We start from the raw sequence: 25,171 nt of genomic DNA, 5'->3' as shown, positions 1-25,171 counted from the left end.
TTTAAAAAGCTTGTCTAAATAGAGAGCCTCTGCTCAGTTAGAGAAGGTGAGCATCATTTAGGAGCCAGAAATGGGTTTAACCACAACCTATGTTTATAGTATTCTTATACTATTTTCAAGAAAATATTTAAGTACATTAAAGATAAATAAACACTGAAATTTGAAGTGGTATAAGCATCAAATAAAAAAGTATTGCCACCCATTACCCATTATGCTTTGCAGCTGGGTTATAACTTGGCTAATCTGTAAAAGTGTGCAAAACGGGTTTAGGACAGTATGTGTAATTAAGTCTACCTTTGTAGAACTGAAGTTTGTGTCTCATTTTTTTAATGTTCTTTGGGTGTGGAAGTAAAATTAATTAGATTAAGGTGGTTGATGTTGTACTATTAACGTGCTTCTGTCACCATGAACGACAGAATGTAAGTGAGGTTGCTCATTTTCACAACCTGAACTAACCTTGCCATCTAGTAAAATTATCTGGTATTTTGTTGAAACTGAAACTTGTTGATCTGATTACCCTGACTTAAGTTTTGTGTTTCAAGTATTAGGAAATTTGTAAGACTTTTAGCCTTTTTAAAAAAATGTGCTTTATTATTATCTAAGCAGGATTGTAACATCATGATATTCTGACTTTATGTCCCTATTTTAAAGTTTTCATTTTAATTCAGAAATTCAAAAATGTGTTCATCATTGAACAGTAAAATGATTGTCACTCATTAATGGCTAAACATCAACTCCTTCTCTTTAAAGAATTACATTTGAGATGTGTAAGAGTTTGTGATGCAGTGGACTTCAGCACTGAGAAATGTGGAAAATCTCAGAAAATTAAATTAAGAAGGTTAAGAAGACTGAGGAGATTTAAGATGCCAGTTGTAGACTTTCAGAATTGTGTTTTTCTAAAGCTATGGTCTACTTGTAAAGCTGCTGTACTTGTGATTTATGATCATACATGTGCACTTTTGTAGTGTGGACCATTTTATATCCACATGTCAGGTTGTGTCTGTTATTATTGTGTTGTCCTTGCCTACTCCTTCCCCTAATCCCCTTCATTCTTAACATCCATCTCTGTTGTATCTGGCTACCCTGGTGAAGTTCAGTCCTCTCTGAAGCACATTTCTTCATCTACTCCTGGATGAGTGTGTTTGAGCCTTTTTTTGCTGATGTACCATCTCTCTTTTTCTTCAAGGCCTGTTGCTCTTGCCACTTAATCACTGTCACCTTAAATCTCAGTCTGTCCACGGCCAGCTCTCCTCTATACAGCTCACATCAGTCACTGCAAACCCACTGAGGACAAGTGTCCCACGAGACGTGCCCAAACGGGAGATCCCCCTGGACTTAGTGCAGTCAGAGCAGTTATTCCAGCCGTCACCACCAGTTTTCACCCTCAGTTGGAAAGTCCAATCCTTTGTCCTGACCAGATGGGTCTATTCATCTTCTCCCAAAGTGCGAGTCCTGTTTTACGTGGCTGGAAGAGACTGGGACAGAGGAGAGAAGGACAAAGAAATGAAAGATGAACTGCCTTGTGTGACTGTGTATGCCTTCTGGCAGACTCAAGAGGTTCGGGGCTCCTGTGTCATTGGAAATGAGAATGGGACCTGCATGGCAGAGGTTGATCCTCCTGAAGGTTGGTTCAGCCCAGTTGAAGGCAGTTCCAGTCGGGAAAGACAAGGGCCAACGCAGGGGAATCCTGTGGAGCTGTATTATCAGGCCCGACCCAGCGCCTACGGCCCATGCACAGCCAGTGGGGAGGAGGGCAAGAGGTGGGATATGGGTGATGAAAATGCTGGCCAGCCTCAAGCTGAGTACATACCTGTGACCCCCATACAGAGGATCGGGAGTGTTCGGCTCCTGCAGGTCAAACAGGGGGCCATGCCGGTGTCTGTGCTCAGACTGAGAGAGGCTGTGGTCATCCAGACCTCCTCAAAACCACTTAAGAAGACTGATATTGCCTCTTTTTATGTGTATGTGAGGAGCTCAGCCAACCTGGATACTTTCTCCCTCAGGTAAGTCTCAAGCAGAGATTTTTCTCAGAAAGTTTCCCCCCTATTAGTTCACTTCTTCTCAGTATTTTAATGGTAAACAGAAAAAAAACACATGTATGCATGGGCAAAGCAACTTATATTTTAAGGTTTACATTGTAGCAGTTCATGCATTTCCTGGGAATCAAACCCACAACCTTGCTGTTGCTGGCGCTGTGCTCTACTGTTAGGAACTTGGGAATGCATCACCAGTGCTTTAATGCTTTATGAGAAACATACCAATGAACTGGAAACAAGATTTTTAATGGATTATGCATTTTTCCTGAAAATACCAGCAATGTTATCATCCTTTCTGGAAGCAGTGCAGATTATCAGTGTGGAGTGGAGAAATACATGTCATGATAATAACATTCAATGATATTCTGAGCTGTTATTCTGACTGCAGAACTCTGGGGTCATCAAGTCTGGGAACATAGTCTGTAAAGCTCATTGTGCAGATTTGAGCATCTAGCTATATGACTGAAAAAGACATGCACGTTTATTCCCTCAGATTATATGCAAAAGCCTTGCTGTGCCACAAACACATTTTCTTTGCTTCTCTCGCTTTCTGAATGCTTTGGCTGCACATTCATTGTCATGCTGTGCTTTAAAAAGCTTGTCTAAATAGAGAGCCTCTGCTCAGTTAGAGAAGGTGAGCATCATTTAGGAGCCAGAAATGGGTTTAACCACAACCTATGTTTATAGTATTCTTATACTATTTTCAAGAAAATATTTAAGTACATTAAAGATAAATAAACACTGAAATTTGAAGTGGTATAAGCATCAAATAAAAAAGTATTGCCACCCATTACCCATTATGCTTTGCAGCTGGGTTATAACTTGGCTAATCTGTAAAAGTGTGCAAAACGGGTTTAGGACAGTATGTGTAATTAAGTCTACCTTTGTAGAACTGAAGTTTGTGTCTCATTTTTTTAATGTTCTTTGGGTGTGGAAGTAAAATTAATTAGATTAAGGTGGTTGATGTTGTACTATTAACGTGCTTCTGTCACCATGAACGACAGAATGTAAGTGAGGTTGCTCATTTTCACAACCTGAACTAACCTTGCCATCTAGTAAAATTATCTGGTATTTTGTTGAAACTGAAACTTGTTGATCTGATTACCCTGACTTAAGTTTTGTGTTTCAAGTATTAGGAAATTTGTAAGACTTTTAGCCTTTTTAAAAAAATGTGCTTTATTATTATCTAAGCAGGATTGTAACATCATGATATTCTGACTTTATGTCCCTATTTTAAAGTTTTCATTTTAATTCAGAAATTCAAAAATGTGTTCATCATTGAACAGTAAAATGATTGTCACTCATTAATGGCTAAACATCAACTCCTTCTCTTTAAAGAATTACATTTGAGATGTGTAAGAGTTTGTGATGCAGTGGACTTCAGCACTGAGAAATGTGGAAAATCTCAGAAAATTAAATTAAGAAGGTTAAGAAGACTGAGGAGATTTAAGATGCCAGTTGTAGACTTTCAGAATTGTGTTTTTCTAAAGCTATGGTCTACTTGTAAAGCTGCTGTACTTGTGATTTATGATCATACATGTGCACTTTTGTAGTGTGGACCATTTTATATCCACATGTCAGGTTGTGTCTGTTATTATTGTGTTGTCCTTGCCTACTCCTTCCCCTAATCCCCTTCATTCTTAACATCCATCTCTGTTGTATCTGGCTACCCTGGTGAAGTTCAGTCCTCTCTGAAGCACATTTCTTCATCTACTCCTGGATGAGTGTGTTTGAGCCTTTTTTTGCTGATGTACCATCTCTCTTTTTCTTCAAGGCCTGTTGCTCTTGCCACTTAATCACTGTCACCTTAAATCTCAGTCTGTCCACGGCCAGCTCTCCTCTATACAGCTCACATCAGTCACTGCAAACCCACTGAGGACAAGTGTCCCACGAGACGTGCCTTCTCTTCTCTTCTCTTCTCTTCTCTTCTCTTCTCTTCTCTTCTCTTCTCTTCTCTTCTCTTCTCTTCTCTTCTCTTCTCTTCTCTTCTCTTCTCTTCTCTTCTCTTCTCTTCTCTTCTCTTCTCTTCTCTTCTCTTCTCTTGCCTTCTCTTCTCTTCTCTTCTCTTCTCTTCTCTTCTCTTCTCTTCTCTTCTCTTCTCTTCTCTTCTCTTCTGTATTTTTTCTGTAATCCCAAAACATTTAAAATGCACACAAACATGATTACATTTCTGCATGTTATCTATTAATCAGCTTTGAAAACGGCTCCAGATGGTCAGTAGATACTTTTCATTAACTGGCACTATTACCAAATTTGCCCTTGAAGCATTGACATATTAACAGATGTGAGTTTTGGTGAGGTTTGATATATCATGCTGTGATAATGTGTTTTCAATAGAAATGACATTAAAGTGTATTTTAGTTTTCCATAAATGCTTGTCAGTATATTAGGCAGTACAATTTAACCATATTTCTACAATAGAAGTTAAGTAAATTATGAAATTACATATAAAGTTGCTGTTAAGTCCTACACAAGTGGGTCAAAATAGCACTCTAAAGTTTAACTTAATTGCATTTTATATCAATTTGAACTATAATAAATTTTGATGTAATTGGACTTAACATGCAATTGTGTCATTTTTTTAGTGTGAAAACACACTGAATATTATTATACACATACATACATATACACATACATACACATAATACACATATTATTTTAAAGTATATTATTTCCGTAATAAGGACTAAACTAAAGTGTACTTCTTCACAAGGACATGCTTATATTAGATTAGTAAGTAATTGGTGTGTAAAGTGATGCGTACAGCCATCAATTTATTACTGTTACTGAAATCAGTAGCTGGCCTTCTCAGCTCCATATTTTGGTTTCTAAATCACACAGGAATCAATCATTGTGAACGCTTCACCCAATCAAGCCTTGTGAAAAATAGCTACTCCTTCACATCTGAATTTCGTCACATATAAATCTGTCAGGAGGCCCAATAGGAATCACCATGATAAATTTCATCTGTAGTCATGCTCATATTTTATCATGCAGGAAGTGACACGTGTCACAGTTGCATTGCAGCTGGTCATAAATTAGGAGGTTGTGAGGCAGGAAAGATAAACTGCTGCTCAGTGATTGTTTTGATTAAATGAGTGAATTTTCATAATTTAGACTAGTCTTTTCATAATTCAAATGCTGTGAGAATAATTAGAAATGTCTCATTTGGGTTTCTCTTCTGACTTGAAATGATATGGTAAGGCTTTTGGAGTATTCAGGAAGGGTTTGTTAAAAGAAAACACACACACACACACACACACACACACACACACACACACACACAAAAAAGAATCGGGTTGAATCAAAAAGTATCAAACGTGGATCCCTGGGAACTGACAACTTCGGACCATGTGCATGATAATTTAAGAAAAATTTCCAGGCATAAATATTTTTTACAGTCATGAAACTTGTGGCCGTATGTATAAAGCCGCTCAGAGTAAAATTTTAGTCTTAAGTGTGTCAAAATTCTAAGAATGGCGTAATTTTACTCTGATTCCTAGACTTAAGAATAATAGTGATTCATAAAGGTTCCTAAGTGTTAAGAGTAGGTCTCAGCTAAATTATTTAAGAGAGCTGGAGAGGTATCCTAACCTAGTTAGGAGTAACAAGATGGCAGCAAAGAGGAGGAGAAACACTATCCAATGAAGAAATTATGTATTAGAGTTACATGATGATATGACGTTGATAAAACGATACAAACTTCGTCAAGATAGTCAATTCTTTTTGTAACTGACCAAGTAAGACATTTAATAGCTTCTTCCACTCTACAAATCAATGCTCTAACTGCAGAAATGAAAGTAGTAATTACATTTTTTGGCTGGAAAATTGGAAATATGCATGCACTGGTGACTTTTTTTATGACCCCACATTTCACTTAAGCCATCAAAATACGAGGGAAAAAACACTGACCACTGTTGCCAACTGCTTTCAAATGAAAGTAGCTAAAACAGTCGCTAAATGTTGCTAGATTACGTCATAATGGCGCGTTCACTCATCTATATAAATATAAATATAGATCAGTGGGAGAGTTTTGGAATGTAGATAAGGTTTGTCCAAGAAATTGATTTGTTGCTAGACTTTTGAAAAAAGTCTCAAAAAGGGTGAGGAATTCGCTAAATCTAGTGACAAAATTACTAAATTGGCAACATTGATATTAATTACTATTTTGGTTGGTCCTCTTGTTTTTGCATGTGTTCATGATTTCTGCCATGGCCAAAGATTATGACCACACAATTTGGCATGTTTCATTGCATTATTATCACAAATAAATCAATTGACTCTAAGGAACTATGCAATATGCTTACAAAACCTTTAACATTTTTTTTAAATTAAGGGTAAAGATGTCAAATTTCCTAGGCCAGACATCACTTTTGGCCACTACTATAAGGCAGTTCATTGACTTTCCAACTGACGGCTAAACCATGCTGTAAAAACAAGCCACTTTTATGAGGATTGTGGGCTTTCTTGGAGTTGTTGGAGCCATTGATGGAACTCATGTTCACATCATTGCTCCAACTGTAAACGAGGAGACATACCAATAGAAAACAATTTCAAAGCATCAGTAATAATTTTTGATAATTTTGCACAATTCAAATAATTTTTTAAAAATACATTAAAATATTAAAATATTTAAGTGTCTTAATTAAATAATTGTTATTATAGTTACATTAAATGATTGGTGTTGTGCTGCTGTGACTTCACATGAGCAGGCTCACTATTTTTTGGGCCATTTTGGGTTGACATCATTGTAGTCCTTAGTTCACAACACTTAAGTGTCACCTCAGTCAACACTTAAAAATCAGTCTTAGACTTTACTGAAAGTTGCTTTTAGCTTCTTTATACAAGTCTCCTACTCTTAGACAAGTCCTACTTTTTACTAAGAACTTTTTGACACTTAAGTCAAAGCTTAAGACTATTCTTAAAAGCATTTCTGAGAAGTTTTATACATACAGGCCCTGATCTTTTCTTAATTGACATTTTGAATCTTTGATTCAAACTATCATTCCCACTTTGAGTATGTTGCCAGATCATATAATTTCCACTCAAATATGATGCCAGAAAGATCAAACCATTATTTTCACTGGGGGGACAGGTAAGAATAAAATAGTTTAACAGATTATTTTGCATTTTCTCAGAAATGCAAATATAAATGGAAAACAAATGGCATTTCCTCAGAATAAGCCAATGGCATTTTGTTTATCCCATTGTTCCTTACATTTGGCACTTGGTGAGTGTTAATTCTGGATCTGTGTGTTTTCTCCATTACTTGGTCATTTAATATTCTCAGTATGGTTCTCTGACATTTTCTGTACGTGTTTGAGTATGTGCATGACATTTCAAAGCCTACATTCATTATGTGAAATGTCAGGGATGTTTAATGGATAATTGAAAAAGGACTCGCAAATGGACTCGTGATAGCAGATGTCGAGCTTGCTCTGATAAACCCTCTACTAAAAAACTGTGAGGTTCTCAACAGTGACAGAAGATGATTTGGGATGGATGTTTCACAAGATGTTTGGTCTCCATAGGTCAAATGGATTGATTTGGTTTGGTGTGTTAAATGTCGGTCTTGAAAATATATTTCCGGGGATTGTCAGAGAGGGATAAGTGTGGACTTAACATATTGTGAAGGGGCATCTTGCATACATTTTTTAGGGGCAACAGTTGTAGCCGCTCACAGAGGCTGCATTTATTTGTTTAAAAATAAATTAAAAATAGAAATATTGTGAAATATTATTACAATTTAAAATAACTGTTTTCTATGAATATTTCAAAATGTAATGTAATCCTATAATGGCAACTGCAGCCATTACCATTACCAGTCTTCAGGGTCACATGATCCTTCAGAAATCATTCTAATATGCTGATTTACTGCATTATAAACATTATTATTAATAATAGTTCTTATTATCAATGTTAAAAATTTTACAGAATTCTCTGATGAACAGAAAGTTCACAAGAACAGCATTTATTTGAAATATATATTTTTTTAACATTATAATTGTCTTTACTGTCACTTTACTGTTTCCACAGATATTTTATTGCACAAGCACAAAAATATAATGCAAGCATGTAGTGTTTCAAAATAGGAATTAGATGTTAGTTTATAATGACATGATTCTAATCAAAAGTTATAGTATTAAAACATTATGAAATATGTTGCATTTGAAACCTTCTTACTTCACTTGATGCATCTGGTACTAGGAGTGAAAATGCACAGTCAGAAACTTGCAAAGAAAAGATGACAAAAGAAAAAGAGATACTGTGAGAGATTACAAATTTTCGTTCAAGAAAGGGAGGGTCAAATCTGGTCTTACATCTGAATAGTCCCAGAATCTTCTCTATCAATGCCAAGATTAGTGCTCCCATGAGCCCTTCTCTCGAGACAGTGATTACATCTTACAAGAACAGAGTACAGATGGTCTTACACAAAACACACACACACACACACACACACACACACACACACACACACACACACACACACACACAGTCTTGAACACAAAGATCACATTTTTTAAACAACCCCAACATAACAATAACCCTGTATTACATGCAAAAAATACACAAATCTTACTGTTTTCATTAATAAAATCAACATAATAAATTTCTTCCCTGTGCTTATATGTTTGCAAACATGATTATGTGTGTGTTCAAATGCCCTTAAACAAATCTGACCAGATTACCAAGCAGTCAAGCAAGCAGGCAGCTAGGGTCTTACAATACAGCCCCTGTGAGACTAATATCTTGCCTATGAAGTTTTATAACCCCAATATTTATGACAGACACTCATGGAGAAAAACAGACCCTTCAGGAACAGATGAAAACACAAATATGGCTCTGACATTACAAAAGATTTAGCGGGTGCTGAAATCTGGAAGGTGCATTTTGCACCAGTGATATTTTTTAACAATCTTTTATCATTATGCTTATATTGATATCCTTTATGCCACTCTGTGTGGCTGTATTTGTTCTCGGGAAGCTTTTAGATTCTGTTCCCAGAGCTCTAATAGTCCCTTGAGCTAAACAGGATTTTGACACTATTGAGCTAACAAATTTCCTTTTCCCCGTGGGTACATAATGTTGCAGTTGTATGATCAATTATATTGATACATTATTCTGATTATAGTGTGATATGGGGTCAGTGTGACAGTTTGTAAAGGTTTGGGAGGAGCAGGAACTTTATAGACAGAAGGCCTTAAATGAACTTCTAAGAGCTGCTGATGTTGAACAGACGAACATTCGGATTGTACAATATATGGCCAAGGGGGGGGGGGTTGTCATGACCGTCCAGGCTTGGCTAACTGGGCCTGATGTAGATGTCATTGATTTCCTGTCCTCTGTAAGGGAACAGAGACAAACATCCTTTTCTTTGCCCCTGTATTGGAAACCACACTGTCAGCCTCAGCTTTACACTCCTTGAACAGACCACCTTTGGCCTCATCTCCCCCTGCCATACACATCCACCCACACATGCAAATCTGCTATGTATAGAAACACAAGCATTGCTCTCCAATGAGGATGGAACCAGTAATAAATGAAACACAATAAAAAAAAATACTAGGAATGTGCACAATTACAGTTTCAAAATAACAATATGGCATCCATCTAAATGTGTAAGATATTACCTGTTTCTGTGGTGCTTTAAAGGGGATAAATGTAAAGACCCACCTTTTCTGAGATGATTTTACAATACAAACTTTCTGACAGGTGTCCCTGTAGCTCAAACAGCAGAGCATGTTGCTAGCTATGCCAAGACAAGGATTTGATTTCCAGAAAATGCAAGAACTAATAAAAGTATGTTACACTGATTAATTACACCAGTTTAAACCTATAAAGGTTAAATAACAAAGGGCCCAGAATCAAGCCTTGGGGTACACCACATTATCACAGTATACCCAGTATATTATTTGGATTTTCCAACTCAAATTCTTTGTCATAACAATACTGTATATGATAGAGTGTGAAACATGTTGTGTTATTAGTTTAACCAGTAACAAACTTGTTTGTTTTACTATTAAACACTCTGAAATCTATTCATAATTCACAGATTTGTTAAAAGTGATACTAGGCCAAATCTAATCAAGATATTCCTTCCATTTTAATTTTTTACTCTTAATAGAGCCATGGTAAAAAAGGGTGTGTGCTTCCGTACAGCCACACCTAGCAACACACTACTATGGGACATCACCCTAGACACAGGCCCAGACGGGAGTGTTGGAGTAATCTGTCAGAGAAAGTCAACTACAAATGTGAAAAGGTGAGTGTGTCTGTTAAGGAAAATTTTATTAATTACTTTTAATCAGATGATTAGGTAGTGATTAACCAACTCTCATTGGCGACTCTGATTAAACATTGCCAGGCAGGAAATATTATCCATGGAAACAGTGATTTTACATTCTAAAGCAGATTGGTCAAAGTGTATTCCTGTAATTATTCCAGTAATTTGTTGATTAGTCCTTATCTGTTTAATAAAAGCGATTTCTTTGGATTAATTCTTTCACTTTAAAGTGAATTATCCACAAAACCACTATAGATTGGCTAACTGACCTCACTACATATGTGCACAACTGCAAATATATGTTTGCCATTGAGCACTGCATACTGTATATGTGCATGATTTACTATGCATGCATTAGATGGGAGCACAAAGGTCAGGGTTGTACAGCAGTGTGTGTGTGTGTGTGAGAATCCTATTAGTGAAAGCCTAACCTGAATTCTCCTCACTATTTATGGTTGTGATCAGAAACAATTCTAGAATTTCAGCCTTTGATTTGAACATGAGATGATGTGGCATTTCTTGCCTTGAGAGCAAAGTCACTAAATCATGAGTAAAAATCTTGTTTGACTGAAATTTAAATGGCATATGTTTGTCATGTATTTGGTTGCATTTCATTTTTTGATTTCACTGGAAATTAAAAATAAGAAACATGCATCTAAGAGCTGAATCAACTCTCTATGTCACCTATGAAAGGGTCCGTTATGGACTAGAAGGAAGGTTAATTTAATTTAACTTTACAGTTTTTTAACAACTGGTAAGTAAAGGATTCAAAGTGTCCTCAAACAGCTCAGTACGGGTGCTACTACACAACTGTTAAAGGGATAGTTCCGCTAAAAACATTTTTCTCACCCTCATGTCAAACCTGTATGGTTTTCTTTTGCAGAACATAAAAGAAGATATTTTAAAGAATGTTGGTTACTAAACAGTCGTCCACTGTATTGACAAAAAAACAAACAAACACTGAAATGTTTCTCAAAATATCTTCTTTTATGTTCTGCAGAAGAAAGAAAGTCATGCACGTTTGGAAAAATTTTAGGGTGAGAAAATGATGTAATTTTCATGTTTGGGTGAACTGTCCTTTTAAGGTAAGAAACTACCTTTTCTCAGAATAGGGGGTATGCATTGACGTCACTTTCCTGCTGGAACACGCCCCCTCAGCCGGACTGAGTGGCAAAAGAGCCTGCTGCATGAATTGATTTAATAGGGGAAACTGCGCAAACGCGAGTAAAACAAACACTTATCAGTTTAAACTAAAGGTCGTTGGACTCTATATAGTGTTCCTTACAACTTACCAAATATCCAGTGGTCCATGGATATTGACATGAAGCCAGGAATTGTGTTTCCTGACATTTATATGTGGCTGATTGCGACACCGGGGAAATGCATAAAGCAAATTTGCCTGTGAACGCTTTATTTAATACAAAATTGGTTGGTCTAAATGCGGGTGATCACTTATATCAATGTTATATATATATATATATATATATATATATCGTCATATCGTCCAGCCCAAAAACTTATATCGTTTTTGTCAGTGTTTGTTTAAAAACATCCAGTTATGCAGAATATAAGATGGTAAATATTTAATTGATGAGTTGTCAATACAATATATAACAATACAATATATAGGGTATGATTTTACAGCAAAATTCAACATATTGACATAAAATGATAACTGCACATCCGTGTTTCTGTGCCTGGAGTCCATTTGTTTCTGTGAATTGCAGCGATTCATTTGCTTCTCTCTTCTGTAGCTTTCGGCAGTCTGTAAAAATATACTTCAGATTTCTTGTTAAATCTATTTGTACAGTCAATCGTAAAGCTATTTCCTGTTTTAGATGTGTTTTGTGTGTTTTTTTCACAGCATTCATGCTGAAAACCAATGCTTCCACTCAGTCTTTTTGCCACTCAGTGGGTGGAACTGCAGTCACTCCGGCCGACGGTGACGTCACGTGCATACCCTCTATTAACAAAATTTTTCTATGCTATATTTGCAATAACATTTAACCAGCTGGTATCAAGCTTGGCAATTATTTCTTGTTTTAGGCATAAAACTAAAAATGTTCTTTACAATTGCTTCTTAAATAACTTTAACTTGTTTTAAGAAGGTTTAGAGAATTTTTTCTAAGTAAGTGGAGTGTTATTGATCTCGGTCAGTATTACGTATCTACGTCTTTTTGAGAGAATGTCGCATTGTTCTCATTTTGGATTTTCCTCCCTCAGTGACAAGGATTAGGATTGTTTGTTGAACTAAATATTTTAGAAATGAAATTTGTGGTGTCTAATTCACATCTTAAAACAAATCATCACTTAGAACTAATCCATAACATGCTCAAGCCCCCTGCAGCAGTCACCAAATGTTAACACAATATCTGTGATTTTTTCCCTCTCAATTAGCACTTTAAGAGTTTAACAGAGGTGAAATTGATTTCTGAATAAAGAATAACCTAAATCATTCTCAAATATAGCTGCTGAGGCAAAGAGGTGTATCCGTCAGTAATCTTTTTTATTTTTGATAAGTACTTGATGCGTAACAAAAACACCCTATGGTAGACATCCATATTCAAGCAGTAATGTAGGATATATATTACAATATCCTGTGATTTAAACATTTCATATTTAATCAGTCATAAGAATAGTAATGGATCATTCTGTTTGTATTACATTAAAGGGTTAGTTCACCCAAAAATGAAAATTAGCCCATAAATTACTCACCCTCAAGTAGGGTTGGGCCGATAGACGATGCTATTGTCCAACGCCGATGGCTGACAGCCATCACGATGTTAAGCTGACATCGTGATTCCTTCACCCCCCCCTCTCCCGCAATCCGCCGCATCCCAGTTCAGTGTTCGGAAAGGAAATTATGTGTACTACAGAAACCCTAAAGGGAATAAATAGCCTACGAGATGGGAGGATAAAAAAAATATTTCAATACTTTTTCTCGCAATTATATCATTGGGTAAGTATAGGCGACTGTATATAAATTGCGGGCATCAGGGAGCCGCTATTGAAACCGCTTTCGATTGCGCGCTCTCATTTTACTTTCACTTTCACTTTTGAGATTCGTGATCACAAGGATTCTATACTATGGAGCGGCAGTGCTTACCACACATTTGACTTAGAAAGATTAGATGTTTGTTATTGGTGCTCAGGATCTGCAAATTAAAGTGAATATTACTGTGACGACAGGGGCGGGGCCGAGAGCCGTGGGAACGGAGCGAGGCTGGTGGAGTAAATGCTAATGCCTGCGCCACCCACCGGTCTCGAGTCCCACGGAGGAGCTCCGGAAGGATAAAAGGAGGAGTGACGACAGTGTTGGACGAGAGAGGACCAGGCCTGGATTTTATTTTGTGTTTTGTGTGCGGCAGTCGTCTGCGAGGGGCTGCCGCTTTAATTTCATTTTGTGTTTGTTTATTTTATTAAAGTTTTCTTTAAATGTTCGCCGGTTCCCGCCTCCTTCTTCCCGTGACTACAAACGTTGTTACATTATCAATTACTCCACCGGCCTCGCTCTGTTCCCATGGCTCTCGGCCCCGCCCCCACTCGTCACAATTACATTTTGAATATGAATATTTTTCTTACAAAAACGCATCAATTCGCTATAGGAGGCCTTTGTTCACCCCCGGAGCCGTGTGATTCACTTTTTAATGGATGGGCACTTTTTATTTAACTTCTTTTGGACTGATGCATGCAACACACGCTGAGTGGCATTAAACAGCTTGAAAGATCAAAGACAATTTTTAATATAACTCCGACTGGATTCGTCCAAAAGAAGAAAGTCATATACACCTAGGATGACTTGAGGGTGAGTAATTTATGAGCTCATTTTCATTTTTGGGTGAACTAACCCTTTAAGACATTTTTACAATAGTTTGTGGAGTAATGTTGGGTGTCATTCATTAATTGATGCTCAGTGTACCCGTTCCATGTTTTTATTTTTGTTTCATATGTGATAAATCATGGTCCTCCTATGGAACACAGGATCACTAGCTTATTTTATCAAGGACTTTTTCAAAAGTCATTTCTATGTCAATCCCAGTTTTTTTTAAATAATTGTCTTTTTGGCTGTACAAACATATCCATGCACGCATTTATATACAAGTATGCCTTCGACACAAAATAGCCATCTGAACTCTTTGGTTCATCCCCAGAGCTTGAAAGCTGTGCATTTTAAAGCTAAAATTTGAGACAGATGCATCAGATTATGGGTGATCCCATGTTCTATCGAAAGCATTATGCTGCACATTGACAGGATTGCACTACCAAGAGGTTAAAATGATATGCTTTGCTGATTGCTGAAAGGTTGATACCAAAAGCTATGTATCTTTTAAAGTCAACATGAAATCAAAATTGACCCCATTTAATTTTTACCATATAATCAGTTCCCGATGACCAAAACCACATTCTGCCCTACTTATTTTCCCTAGGAAATATGTCACATTATGCAAGTAAAATTGTGTGAATGGCAACAACGGTATATGATCAATGTACAATTGTTATGTAGAATCAAACAGAGCAACTTGCAAATGCAGCAGTTTGACAGTTTGATCACAGAAGGGTTTACAGTATATAGCTTGAAGTGTTTAATGGCACATTCTGTTTCAGATTAAGTAAACTCCAAGCAGTTATTCAGATGGATTTTGAAGTGGAGGATGTCAGCAATCAATCAGAGATTCAGGTGATTAAGTGGGAGTTGACGCTTCCTGATGAAGTCAAAATGATAGGGGCGTCTGAAGGCACCATGAGGATCTACACCACTCAGAGAGACTTTGTAGGCCTGGCTCCTCTAGTTGTGGTAGGTTAAGGTTATTCATTAAAGATAGTAACAAAAATATATGAATAAATAAAACGTCTCTGTCTGAAGTTTCTATCTGAGACTGTAAAACATCTTCATTACTTATTCACTGGCATTTTGAAAGACAGAATTGATCCAGCAGGGTACCAAGGGCTCGACACTGACACACAACTTGTAAATGCGATAAGCTTCATCTGCAAGACCGATCATGTTGACCTTTGGATTGTGTCCAAACATGAGCAGATTTAGGCATAATCAATCAGATTTTCTGTAGCAGCTCTTAATATACAGCTGGACACTGTCCCAGAAATCTGAAAGCAGCTCAGGACAGAAAATGTTTGCCAGTACTTCTTTAGGAGAGTATACGTTCTATCTACTTTTAATACTTATAAGAGATATACAAAAAATGTAACTTAAGTATAAGAAATGTTGGTCACACTTTAGTTTGGGGACCAATTCTCACTATTTACTAACTATTAACTACGACCTTTTCTTCAGTAAACCCCTAATCTGCTGCTTTTTAAATACTAATAAACAACAGTGTTGCCAAGTCCATAGTTTTCCCGTGGAATTGGGCTACTTTAACACTGTTAAACAACACTTCAACACTGGGTTGTTTTTCATGTACGCGGGTTGATGCTTCCCCATTAATGTGATATTTACCCACTGGAATGCGAATTTTACCAGGGGAACCCCGTCAAAAAAACAGGTATTTTACCCCCCCAGAACACTATTTTTACCGGGGGATCCCCGTCGAAATGCCATTGGGCTAGTTTTGAGTAGCAATTGGGTGGGTTTTGTTGTGAAAACCTGGCAACCCTGATAAACAGCCAATATGCTAGTAATATGCATGCTAATAAGCAACTAGGTAATAGTGAGAATTGGTCCCTAAACTAAAGTGTTACCAGTGCCCCAGTGACAGCCAAGGGTGTGAGAAATGCATGATTTGCAGCTTGCTGGTTGCTTTTAGGTCGGTTTTACAGGGCAAGGGATTTTTTCATTTCGGAGAGCATTATATTGGATAAGAAATTAATCTAACTATTTTTATTCATGAACAAAATAGTGCTGTTTGATCAGCCTAATGGTAATGGCAAATTCCTTTCTCCATTTTAAGCAAAACAATATTGATATAGCTTAGGCTTATTTTTAATGCATTACATAAAGTTAAATTAAGTGACCTTTGTTTCCTTAAAACCTGTTTAATTTATGTGAGCTGGCATTTTGCATCTGTCAGGATCTTTAAAGTTCAGAGGTTTATCCCACTAAGCTGGTGCTTCCCATTCACTGGAGACAATATTGGGAAATGGGGTTTTGTCACGTAAAATAATCCGTTTTTGCTTTTCAATTGTTCTCATTAAAATGACTTTGATTACATAAAGTTGTATCAGTCCAAATAGTGCATCTCTGGCCCAGATTATCTAAATAGATTGACACACTCCATTCCAACCTAAAGTCCGCTTTGTGTCCCTGAACATACTATTTTTTTTACCTGTGAAATGGTGTTAAAAGTGCACTGATATTAGGACATTAACTTCATCACTAGATTGCATAGTGTTATCATAACATGTCAAATCTCTGACCTCCATTCATAGGAGTGCTAAAGTTTAAGCTTAGCTCAGTATTAAGATCCAAAATTTAACTTTGATCCCTGTCCCCTGTGAAGGACACAGAGCTGTTGAACACTGCCGTGCTGACTGGTAAGAGGGTTACGGTGGGAGTACGAACCATTGCTGTGGAACAGGATGGTTCTGTAACAGATGTCTCTGAATTTGCTGACTGCAGCTCCACAGATGAAGATGTTCTTAAGGTACAGTCATTATACTGTTTTTACTCTTGTATCTCAGCATGGATACAGCAGCTGCAAAGTCATATCAAGCTAATAGCAAACTCTCATTCTCTGTGCACGTGTGAGACAAAAATGGGTCAATAACGTGATAATTTTCTGTCCATATCTGTTAATTAATTCAAAAAGACATTAAAAATCCAATTCATACAATGACTTGAATGCACCTCTCCTGTAATGAGCATGTTTTTAATTTCTTTTAAGGGCATTAAGTCAAAAATGATACATTCTGATATCACAAGGAAGAAAGAAAAAGCCTTATTAAAATAAATATTGAAAAGAAAACATTATTGAAAAGTTTGCATACATTTTATTATTATTTTATAGATTCATAAATAATTTTAACTAAATTTCTTCACTGTTAATAAATATTTAAGAAATCTTTTGTACAAACCTTAATGACGATGTGTCAAGGTCAGAAAGTACCTTAAAATATAAAAAAAATTGACTTTTTATGAAAAGATTAGTTTAGATCATGTTGTGTGACTCAGTAAAAACATGATGTTTATGATTTAATAATTCATGATATTTACAACAAAAAGGTTTTACCTTGAAAAGTATATTTTAAAAATGTTTTAAAAGTAATTACTACAATCTGTACACATCACATGACATTTTTAGAGTTTTTTTTCAAAACCACATGAAATAAAACAGATTACTTTTCTAAGAAATTGCCACATTTGTTTTTCATATTTGTCATAAACTCGAAGATGAAAGATGGAGTGTCTGTGAATGCATGTCATTGTCAGACAGAGGCAAAAGGTCTCAGAAGAACATCTCAGAGTCTTTTCTTGTGTATGCAACCTCTGTAACTCTGAGAGCCTGTGTTCTTGGGACAGTCCTCTGAAAGTCATTAAGCCACGTTGTGACCTCACTCAGGAGGCCTGTATCCTCTTTGTTGAGGAGGTAATCTGAATGGACAGCTCAGCACCACACTGTGACTGCAGCCAAGATCAGAGACTTAAAAGAACTTCAGTCCTGTCTCATTCAAGGACAACATCGCTTTCTGGCCTCATTTCTTAGAATTACACAGAAATGCATTTACTTTGATGTTCTCAGTAAAAAAAATAATGCAAATTTAAGATGAATAGATTATACATGAGCAAGAAACATGATGAGACTCATGCTTGGAATAGTTTCCCCAAAAATGAAAATTCTGCCATAATATACTCATACTCATGTTTTTCCAAACCAGTGTGCTGTTATTTTTGCTTCAGAAGACTTTGTCACACAGATTGTATATGGGCTGTTTTCATTTCATTTTTGTGGTGTTTTTTATCCTTTTGGAGCTTGATATAGCATTGACAGTATACATTGTTGTATGGACAACAGCTGTGTGCAGATTCTTCAAAAACTGTTTAATGTTGTGTTTTAGTACATAGTTATGCTTTTGGGAGTTTTCATGTAAATAACAGCATATGGTTTGGAACAACATTTAGTATTGCTTTAATTAATGTCAATACTGGTTAGTTAATATATTTATCATCCACCATTCGAAATAGCTCCAGAAAAAGCGAAACATAAAGCTCTGCATGTTACCAAGCAGCACAAAGACCAAAAGCCAGTCTAGAACAGCCTATACAAGTGGAGCAGAGGGATCTGGAGTGGAGTGATTATAAAACACTTTGAGCGATCAAAGTGTTTTATAATCACTCCACTCCAGATCCACACCAGGTTTTTACCTCACTGGTGAGAGAAATCTGCTCTGGGATTCTTATTGTGCTCAAGAGCATGATCTATTTAAATCGTGTCATACTAACAAGAGACTATGCTTCTTGTTCTACAAGTTGAAAGATGTAGTTCCAAGTACACAACTTTGCGATGCTGTTTGCGAATGTTTTTTGGAACTATGCTTTCGGGAAACACTGAATCATTGAACTATGTTGGTAACAACGGAACTTGCGGACATAGTTGGCTAACTATGCTTTCGGGAAATGCACCAATTATGTGATAGAAAACACCACAGTTTGGACTTTTGAAAAATTCCACTCTTTCGCGAGAGAAGACATTTTTAACAAAAGGCCCACAATTGACCAATCAGAATCAAGTATCCAGAAGGGGGTGTAATACATAAGGTTGATTAAAATAGTTTCCAGTTCTCTTCTAATCTGTCAATCCATCTAGCCATCCTTGCATCTATTCATCCCTCTGTGCAACTTATGCAACTACTGTACCAGACAAAACAATACATGTTTTACCTTGGTAGATGTGACATTCTGCAAACTACTTCCTTTCCCTGCTACTGGTTCTTGCTGCTGTCGTTTTGGGACACATAGTACGTATAGACCCTCAGAGGTGCTTGTGTTGTCAATGCATTATGAAATGTTAATGTCATATTCTGTGAAAATCTGCGGCATTAGATCCATGTCTGTCGACTAATAGGATAAAAACCATAAATACTGTATTATGGATTCTGACATCTTATGCATCCATAAACATGTAATTTGCTATCCATTAAACCCTGTATATGTAAATAGTCCTTGTGTTTATAGCTGTGCATGTGTAAAACTGCCAATCAACTCAAGTCATAGCGACACATACAATATACACATTAACCTATAAATACAGTACATATTCTCTAACCTGTTTACGCTACGCAAACTTGCTTTTCCACACAATGTTGGTCAAAGTCACCCCTGTGTGCCATCCTCAATCTTGTTCAAATTTAATTGCATCGTAAATTATACAATTGATTTAATCATGTGGCGGCATGCATTTGGTAAGCCCATGCTGAACTGTTAAGTGATTTTGAGACTCTGTGACAGTAAACGTCTAAAGGTTACATTAAAAATGCAGCATAAGGATCAACCACTACTTCATTTTGCTGTAAATTTCTAAACTCTCAAGTTGAGTTCATTAATAAAGGAAATAACTAAAACAAGCTCAAGCAGTTGAAAAAACTGTAAATGCTGATCTGAACCTAAATTATACTTGGATTCAAAAGTCAAGTTTTTACTGGGACTAAGCACCAACAAATCCTCTTACACAAGTCCGTTCTAATCCAGCAGAACATGAAAACTACAGTGTGAACAGCCTGTTTGTTCAGAGTTATAAATAACATAAAACAACATTTTTGGATGCCCTCAGGTGTCCGACAGATGCAACTTTGTCTATGTGAATGGAAAAGAAACCCAAGGGCGACTGCGGATGCTGGTGAACTTTACCTACAGTTACCTGAGTGCTCAGCTGGAGATGCAGGTGTGGTTCCCTCGTCTGCCGCTGGATATAGAGGTGTCTGATACAGAGCTGAGTCAAATCAAGAGCTGGAGGATCCCCATCATGTCCACCAAAAGGTACAAACACACAATGACCGCATTCAAATGCACAATTTCTAGTTAACGCCTATATTTGTGATTAGTATTTGTCCTGAATAACAAATAAAGGAATATTTCTGTATAAATGTAATCAGCTTACAATGCATTTAAGTATCCTGTCTGCCTGAAAAATGTTTTTGTTTTTTTTTGCAAATCTCTTTGCACTTTTTTATTTACTTACTGTTGCTTTCTTTTTACTTTTTTTTTGTGTGGAAATGCTTAGAACAGTTATTCTCAAACAGGGGGCCTCATTAAACTTCCAAAAGGGCCACAGGGGAAAGAAAACAAACTCAACTTAATTAAAATGCCAAAGGAAAAAAAACTCAAAATGTAAACGTGTATATATATATATATATATATATATAGCACCTGAATAATTTTTTTTTTAAGAGCATTCTGAATACTCTGGAATCCCAGTTCCCTATTTTACGCACATTATCCATAATATACATGGGTTACAATAACAGGGAATAATCTGAAATGTTCAAGACTTTATTTATTATTATGTAATATAAAAATTATTGCATTGATTGTAAAGATCTCTGAAAAAAATAGCACTAACACAATCCAATAGTAAGAGTTAGAACATTATAGCCAGAAAATGCTTTTAAATTCTAAATCCACTTTCAGACAGGGTCAAGTAGATTATGAATTGTGGAAAAATTGTGAATAAGATTGTGTAAGGTTATGAGTAGTTTAAATACTATTGCATAATGGATTACATGAAGTAGAAACAGCTCCTCATTAATTCAGTTTGATCTAATCAGTGTCTCATGCGTGCTCATGACTGTTTTGAACTTGCCTGAAGGCATTTTGAACATTATTTGAATTTTATAAATTTGTGCATGTGGGTTCATTTCCAAATGAGGCCTTATCTAAGCTGTTATGAAGACCATAAAAGGTGACAGATGGAGTTACATGACTATAAGTGGGTTGTCAGTAACATCTGTATGTCCCTGACAGCAAACCAGGCTGGAGCAGTGAGGAAGATCGTAAGGGCCGGGGTTGTATGCTGCAGTTCCAGCATGCTCTGGTCCGAGTCCTCACACACTTTGTGGCAGAGCAGTCAGACCCTCGGGAACCACAGGCCTTCTTCCTGGGCTCTGATTGGCAGGTGGATGTGACCAGGCTGGTGCGGTACTTCCTGAAGGTGGAGGACACTAATATTGCCCGTCTGCAGGCAGGCAGGATTCTGTCAGGACAAGATGTGGGCACCACGTCTATAAAGGTAAAATTGAATCTGTTGAGTTTGGCTTACATACGACAAGGGTAATGGACCAGGCCACACCTAAATCAGTATTGATCTCATGCAGGCCTCAATAACCAGGTGTCTCCCTTTGTGTAGGTCCTTTCCCCATTGTCAGACTCCATCCTGGCAGAGAAGACGGTGAGGGTTGTGGATGATCGAGTGACCATCACTGAATTGGGCCTGCAGTTGGTCAGTGGTCTCACACTCAGCCTGCAGCTCAGTACAGGAAGTAACCGAGTCATCAGCGCCACGGCAACCACACAGGAAGTGCTCAGCAATCCTAAACAAGTAATTTAACAGTACTTACTTTAATCCTAACCAAAATTTGGGGCACCTATTAATGTCCAAAACACTGATTTGTCTGATTTTACAATTTTCAAACAATAAATATTGAATACATTTAAACTGATAAATTTGGTATATTTACATTTTAAACCTAAAGAATTGGTAACAGGTTGGAAGTAAAAGGATTGCTAATTTAGCCATTAAATAGCCATGCCCATTTTCCACAGTTTGATATGATTCTTTAGGGTCTTAATGAAAGTCTATAACATACTTTGGTTAAAATTTCTCAATGGTAGTGTAAAACAACACCCTTTTTACCCTGTCAAAAACAGCTCTGTTTATAGCAAGCTGTTTTTTGCATGTCTCTTTAAATGCAAATAAGCTTTGAGATTAAAATATTTTAACTCAGTTAACGCACTGGCCCCGCCCCCAGACCTGTACTTCATCTTACATTTCATACAGTTGCCTGTTTACAAATATTATGCAGGGCAACAACTCCATAAATTCAGTTATGCCCTAAAAATCAAGATACTGGGGCAAAAATGCTCCTGTATGAGTTTTTGTCTCATATTTATATCACATGATAAGCGATATTACACGAGCAGCGAGAGCAGTATCACACTGAGTGCTGTTTTTGTCTCTAATATAACGAGTGCAAATGTGATTTTATACAACAGTTCAGTAAATAAGAAGTTAATATTGTGTTATATTTTAAACACAATATTGTCTGTTTTTGCTCAGTTTTGCCAACAAAAATATTATCTATAAAGCCACAACAGAATTGTTGCGCATCTCCGAGCAACACAGCGGTGTTTAGTTTCTGAATGAATCTGCGTTTTGAATGAATCGTGTGAATCAGTGATTCAAAGCCCCATTCATAAAATGAGCTGTTTACTGAATTTCTCAATGAATCAGCCGTTCGAACAAATCGAATGAATGACTCATAAAGAAATTTACCGCCACCTGCTGGCAGATTTAGTTTCTTATTTAGAGTATTATTTCATTAAAAAAATAATAATTAAAAAAAACTTTTTAGGGTTAGTTCACCCAAAAATGTGTAATTATGTCATCATTTAGGCCTACTCAAACCTGAATGACTTACTTTCTTTTGTGAAACAAAAATACTTTTAAAGACTGTTGGTAACAAAGCTGTTTTGGTTACCAATATCTTCCATTTCATAAACGAAAAAAAAAAAACTGAGATGTTTCTCAAATTATCTTCTTTTATGTTCCATAGTTCATGTTGGGCCATTGTAGCCTAAACCTTTATGTGTAATAAACTGTATGTTGAATAAAATAAAATAAATAAAGCTACTATTTGTAATATCTTAATACTTTCTGATTTAACACAAAAATAGCATTAAATAATCTTTTGGGGTTATTTTCACACAAATGTAATTTGCGGTTATTTTGGTAAATTCATCAATACATCATGTAATTAATTACATCAAAAATTTTAATCGTCTGACAGCTCTAACATATATATATATATTTGTGTTGTCACGATACCAACATTTCAGTCTGTAGTTGGTACCAAATTTTAGAACAATTGAATGGTTCACTCTATACCAATTTTGGTTCCATAGCAAAAAAATTTATTAAAAAAAAGTAACATTTACAGTGTCCTTGCTACATGTTACATGTGCAAGACACAATACAGAACATGGCCAAATTCAATTTTATTCTTATTGCAGGAGGCAGTGTTGAGCTCCTGGCTGCAATTTAGCGATGGCTCCCTCACCCCACTGGACATTTATGATCCTACTCACTATCGTCTGGCTGTGACATCACTGGATGAGGGTGTGATCTCTGTGCAGGACTCACCTATGACTATAGTGGCAGAAGGTGAAGGCCAAGGAACACTGGTGAGAGCCGAGATGACCATTTGTGAGGTCTGTCAGAAATCCAAGCGCAAAAGCACTTTAGCTGTAGGCACTGGGAGCTTAACGGTAAAGTTCCAGACAAACGGCAAACGTCCTGACAATAGCAGCACCAACAATAATGACACGGGAAACAGCACAGGACTACTTGCTGGTGTCACTGGGAAAGACAACAGCAGTAAGCGTGGTGATGAAGGAGAGGAGGCAGACTCTGAAAAGAAACTGCAGCAACCAGAACAGGTTTCAAGCAGAAATTCAGAGTCTGAGCGAGAGGAAAGTGCCTTGAAGATCACCACCACAGCCAAGTCGACAGCGCGAGACTCAGCTGTTGGCAGCATTGCAAATGATTTAGGAATGGGACGGGCTAACGATGCCTCGGATGGAGTCAGTAAACCTGGGAATATTTTAAATAGTGGCAATTTTTTTAGTACAGGAAAAGCTGGCAACGATGGTCGCACAGGAATTTCCTGGAGTAGCAATGAGGTTCCTGAGGGTTCAGTGTTGAGCACTGGGAAAGCTTCTGGGAACTTAGTGAACTACAATAACTACCCTCCCCAAGTGGAAATCCCCAATCAGAAGCCAAAAAATGACTATGGAGACGACGATGATGACATTGAGGGACCATTACCAAACCGGCCACTTACAGACCTGGAGATCGGGATGTATGCATTACTGGGAGTCTTCTGCTTGGCTATCATAGTATTTATGGTAAATTGTGTATCATACTTGGTTAAATTTAGGCATAAGCAGACGCCTGGTCAAGTTTCTGAGCAGACTGGTCACCGGCATGATTGGATATGGCTGGGAACAGATGCTGAGCTGGTTATGAACGTCACTGGAAGCCCGTTACAGCAGGATGCTCATAATACATCTGTGATCGACATTGGACCCAATACAGAGCCTTGTGGTACTCTCACCCAAAGGACCTCTTGCCAGGTGTCTTCTGTATCAAACGACTCTAATGTTTTGTGTGTAGGTTCCCCTACAGCAAAACCAGTCCGAAGTGAATCCCTACACTCACCCACTAGTAAGAGGAAAAGGGTCCAGTTCACCACCTTCACATCCTTGGATCGGCAAACTCCTCCCAAAATTTTACCACAAGAGAATGGACATGGAATTAACTGGGTGGGAAAGGAGGACAGCTGTATGACACCTGTGGTGTGGTGACAGCTGCTGAGTCTTTGCAACAGCTTTGATTGTTGGCTCACATGCAGCCTAATTTATGCACCCATAATGTATATCTCTATACCAGGGCTGGGCAACTCTGGTCCACTGTCCTGCAGAGTTTAGCACCAACCTATGGTCACCTGAATGCCTTTTTTCTTTGGAAAAGTCGTACTGTTGGTCTGTTCTACACAGGATTATGATCAGTACAGTTCCATTGCTTTCATAAGGTGTGACAGGTGTGACATTTTCTTTGTGACTAGACTTTGTGAAAGATTGATTCTGCCTTGATTACTAATCATGATGATAAAAAGGAGAGTC

The 25,171-nt window shown here is 37.1% G+C and overlaps 1 protein-coding gene across 1 annotated transcript in view; it reads left to right on the top strand.

The window, feature by feature from the left end:
- Positions 1-25,165, top strand: part of LOC107676625 (transmembrane protein 132C) — a 32,348-nt gene extending 7,183 nt beyond the window's left edge. Inside the window, exons 3-9 of the mRNA XM_016471216.1 lie at positions 10,162-10,299; positions 14,926-15,115; positions 16,779-16,922; positions 20,046-20,251; positions 21,236-21,500; positions 21,618-21,809; positions 23,501-25,165. Coding sequence (XP_016326702.1) covers positions 10,162-10,299; positions 14,926-15,115; positions 16,779-16,922; positions 20,046-20,251; positions 21,236-21,500; positions 21,618-21,809; positions 23,501-24,853 — 2,488 coding nt within the window. The 3' untranslated portion in view covers positions 24,854-25,165. The remainder of the gene's footprint in view (positions 1-10,161; positions 10,300-14,925; positions 15,116-16,778; positions 16,923-20,045; positions 20,252-21,235; positions 21,501-21,617; positions 21,810-23,500) is intronic.
- Positions 25,166-25,171: the final 6 nt, after the last annotated feature.

Source organism: Sinocyclocheilus anshuiensis, unplaced genomic scaffold (genome assembly GCF_001515605.1).
Source record: "Sinocyclocheilus anshuiensis isolate Anshui unplaced genomic scaffold, SAMN03320099.WGS_v1.1 scaffold296, whole genome shotgun sequence".
NCBI lineage: Eukaryota > Metazoa > Chordata > Actinopteri > Cypriniformes > Cyprinidae > Sinocyclocheilus > Sinocyclocheilus anshuiensis.
This window is presented reverse-complemented; position numbering and strand designations above follow the sequence as displayed.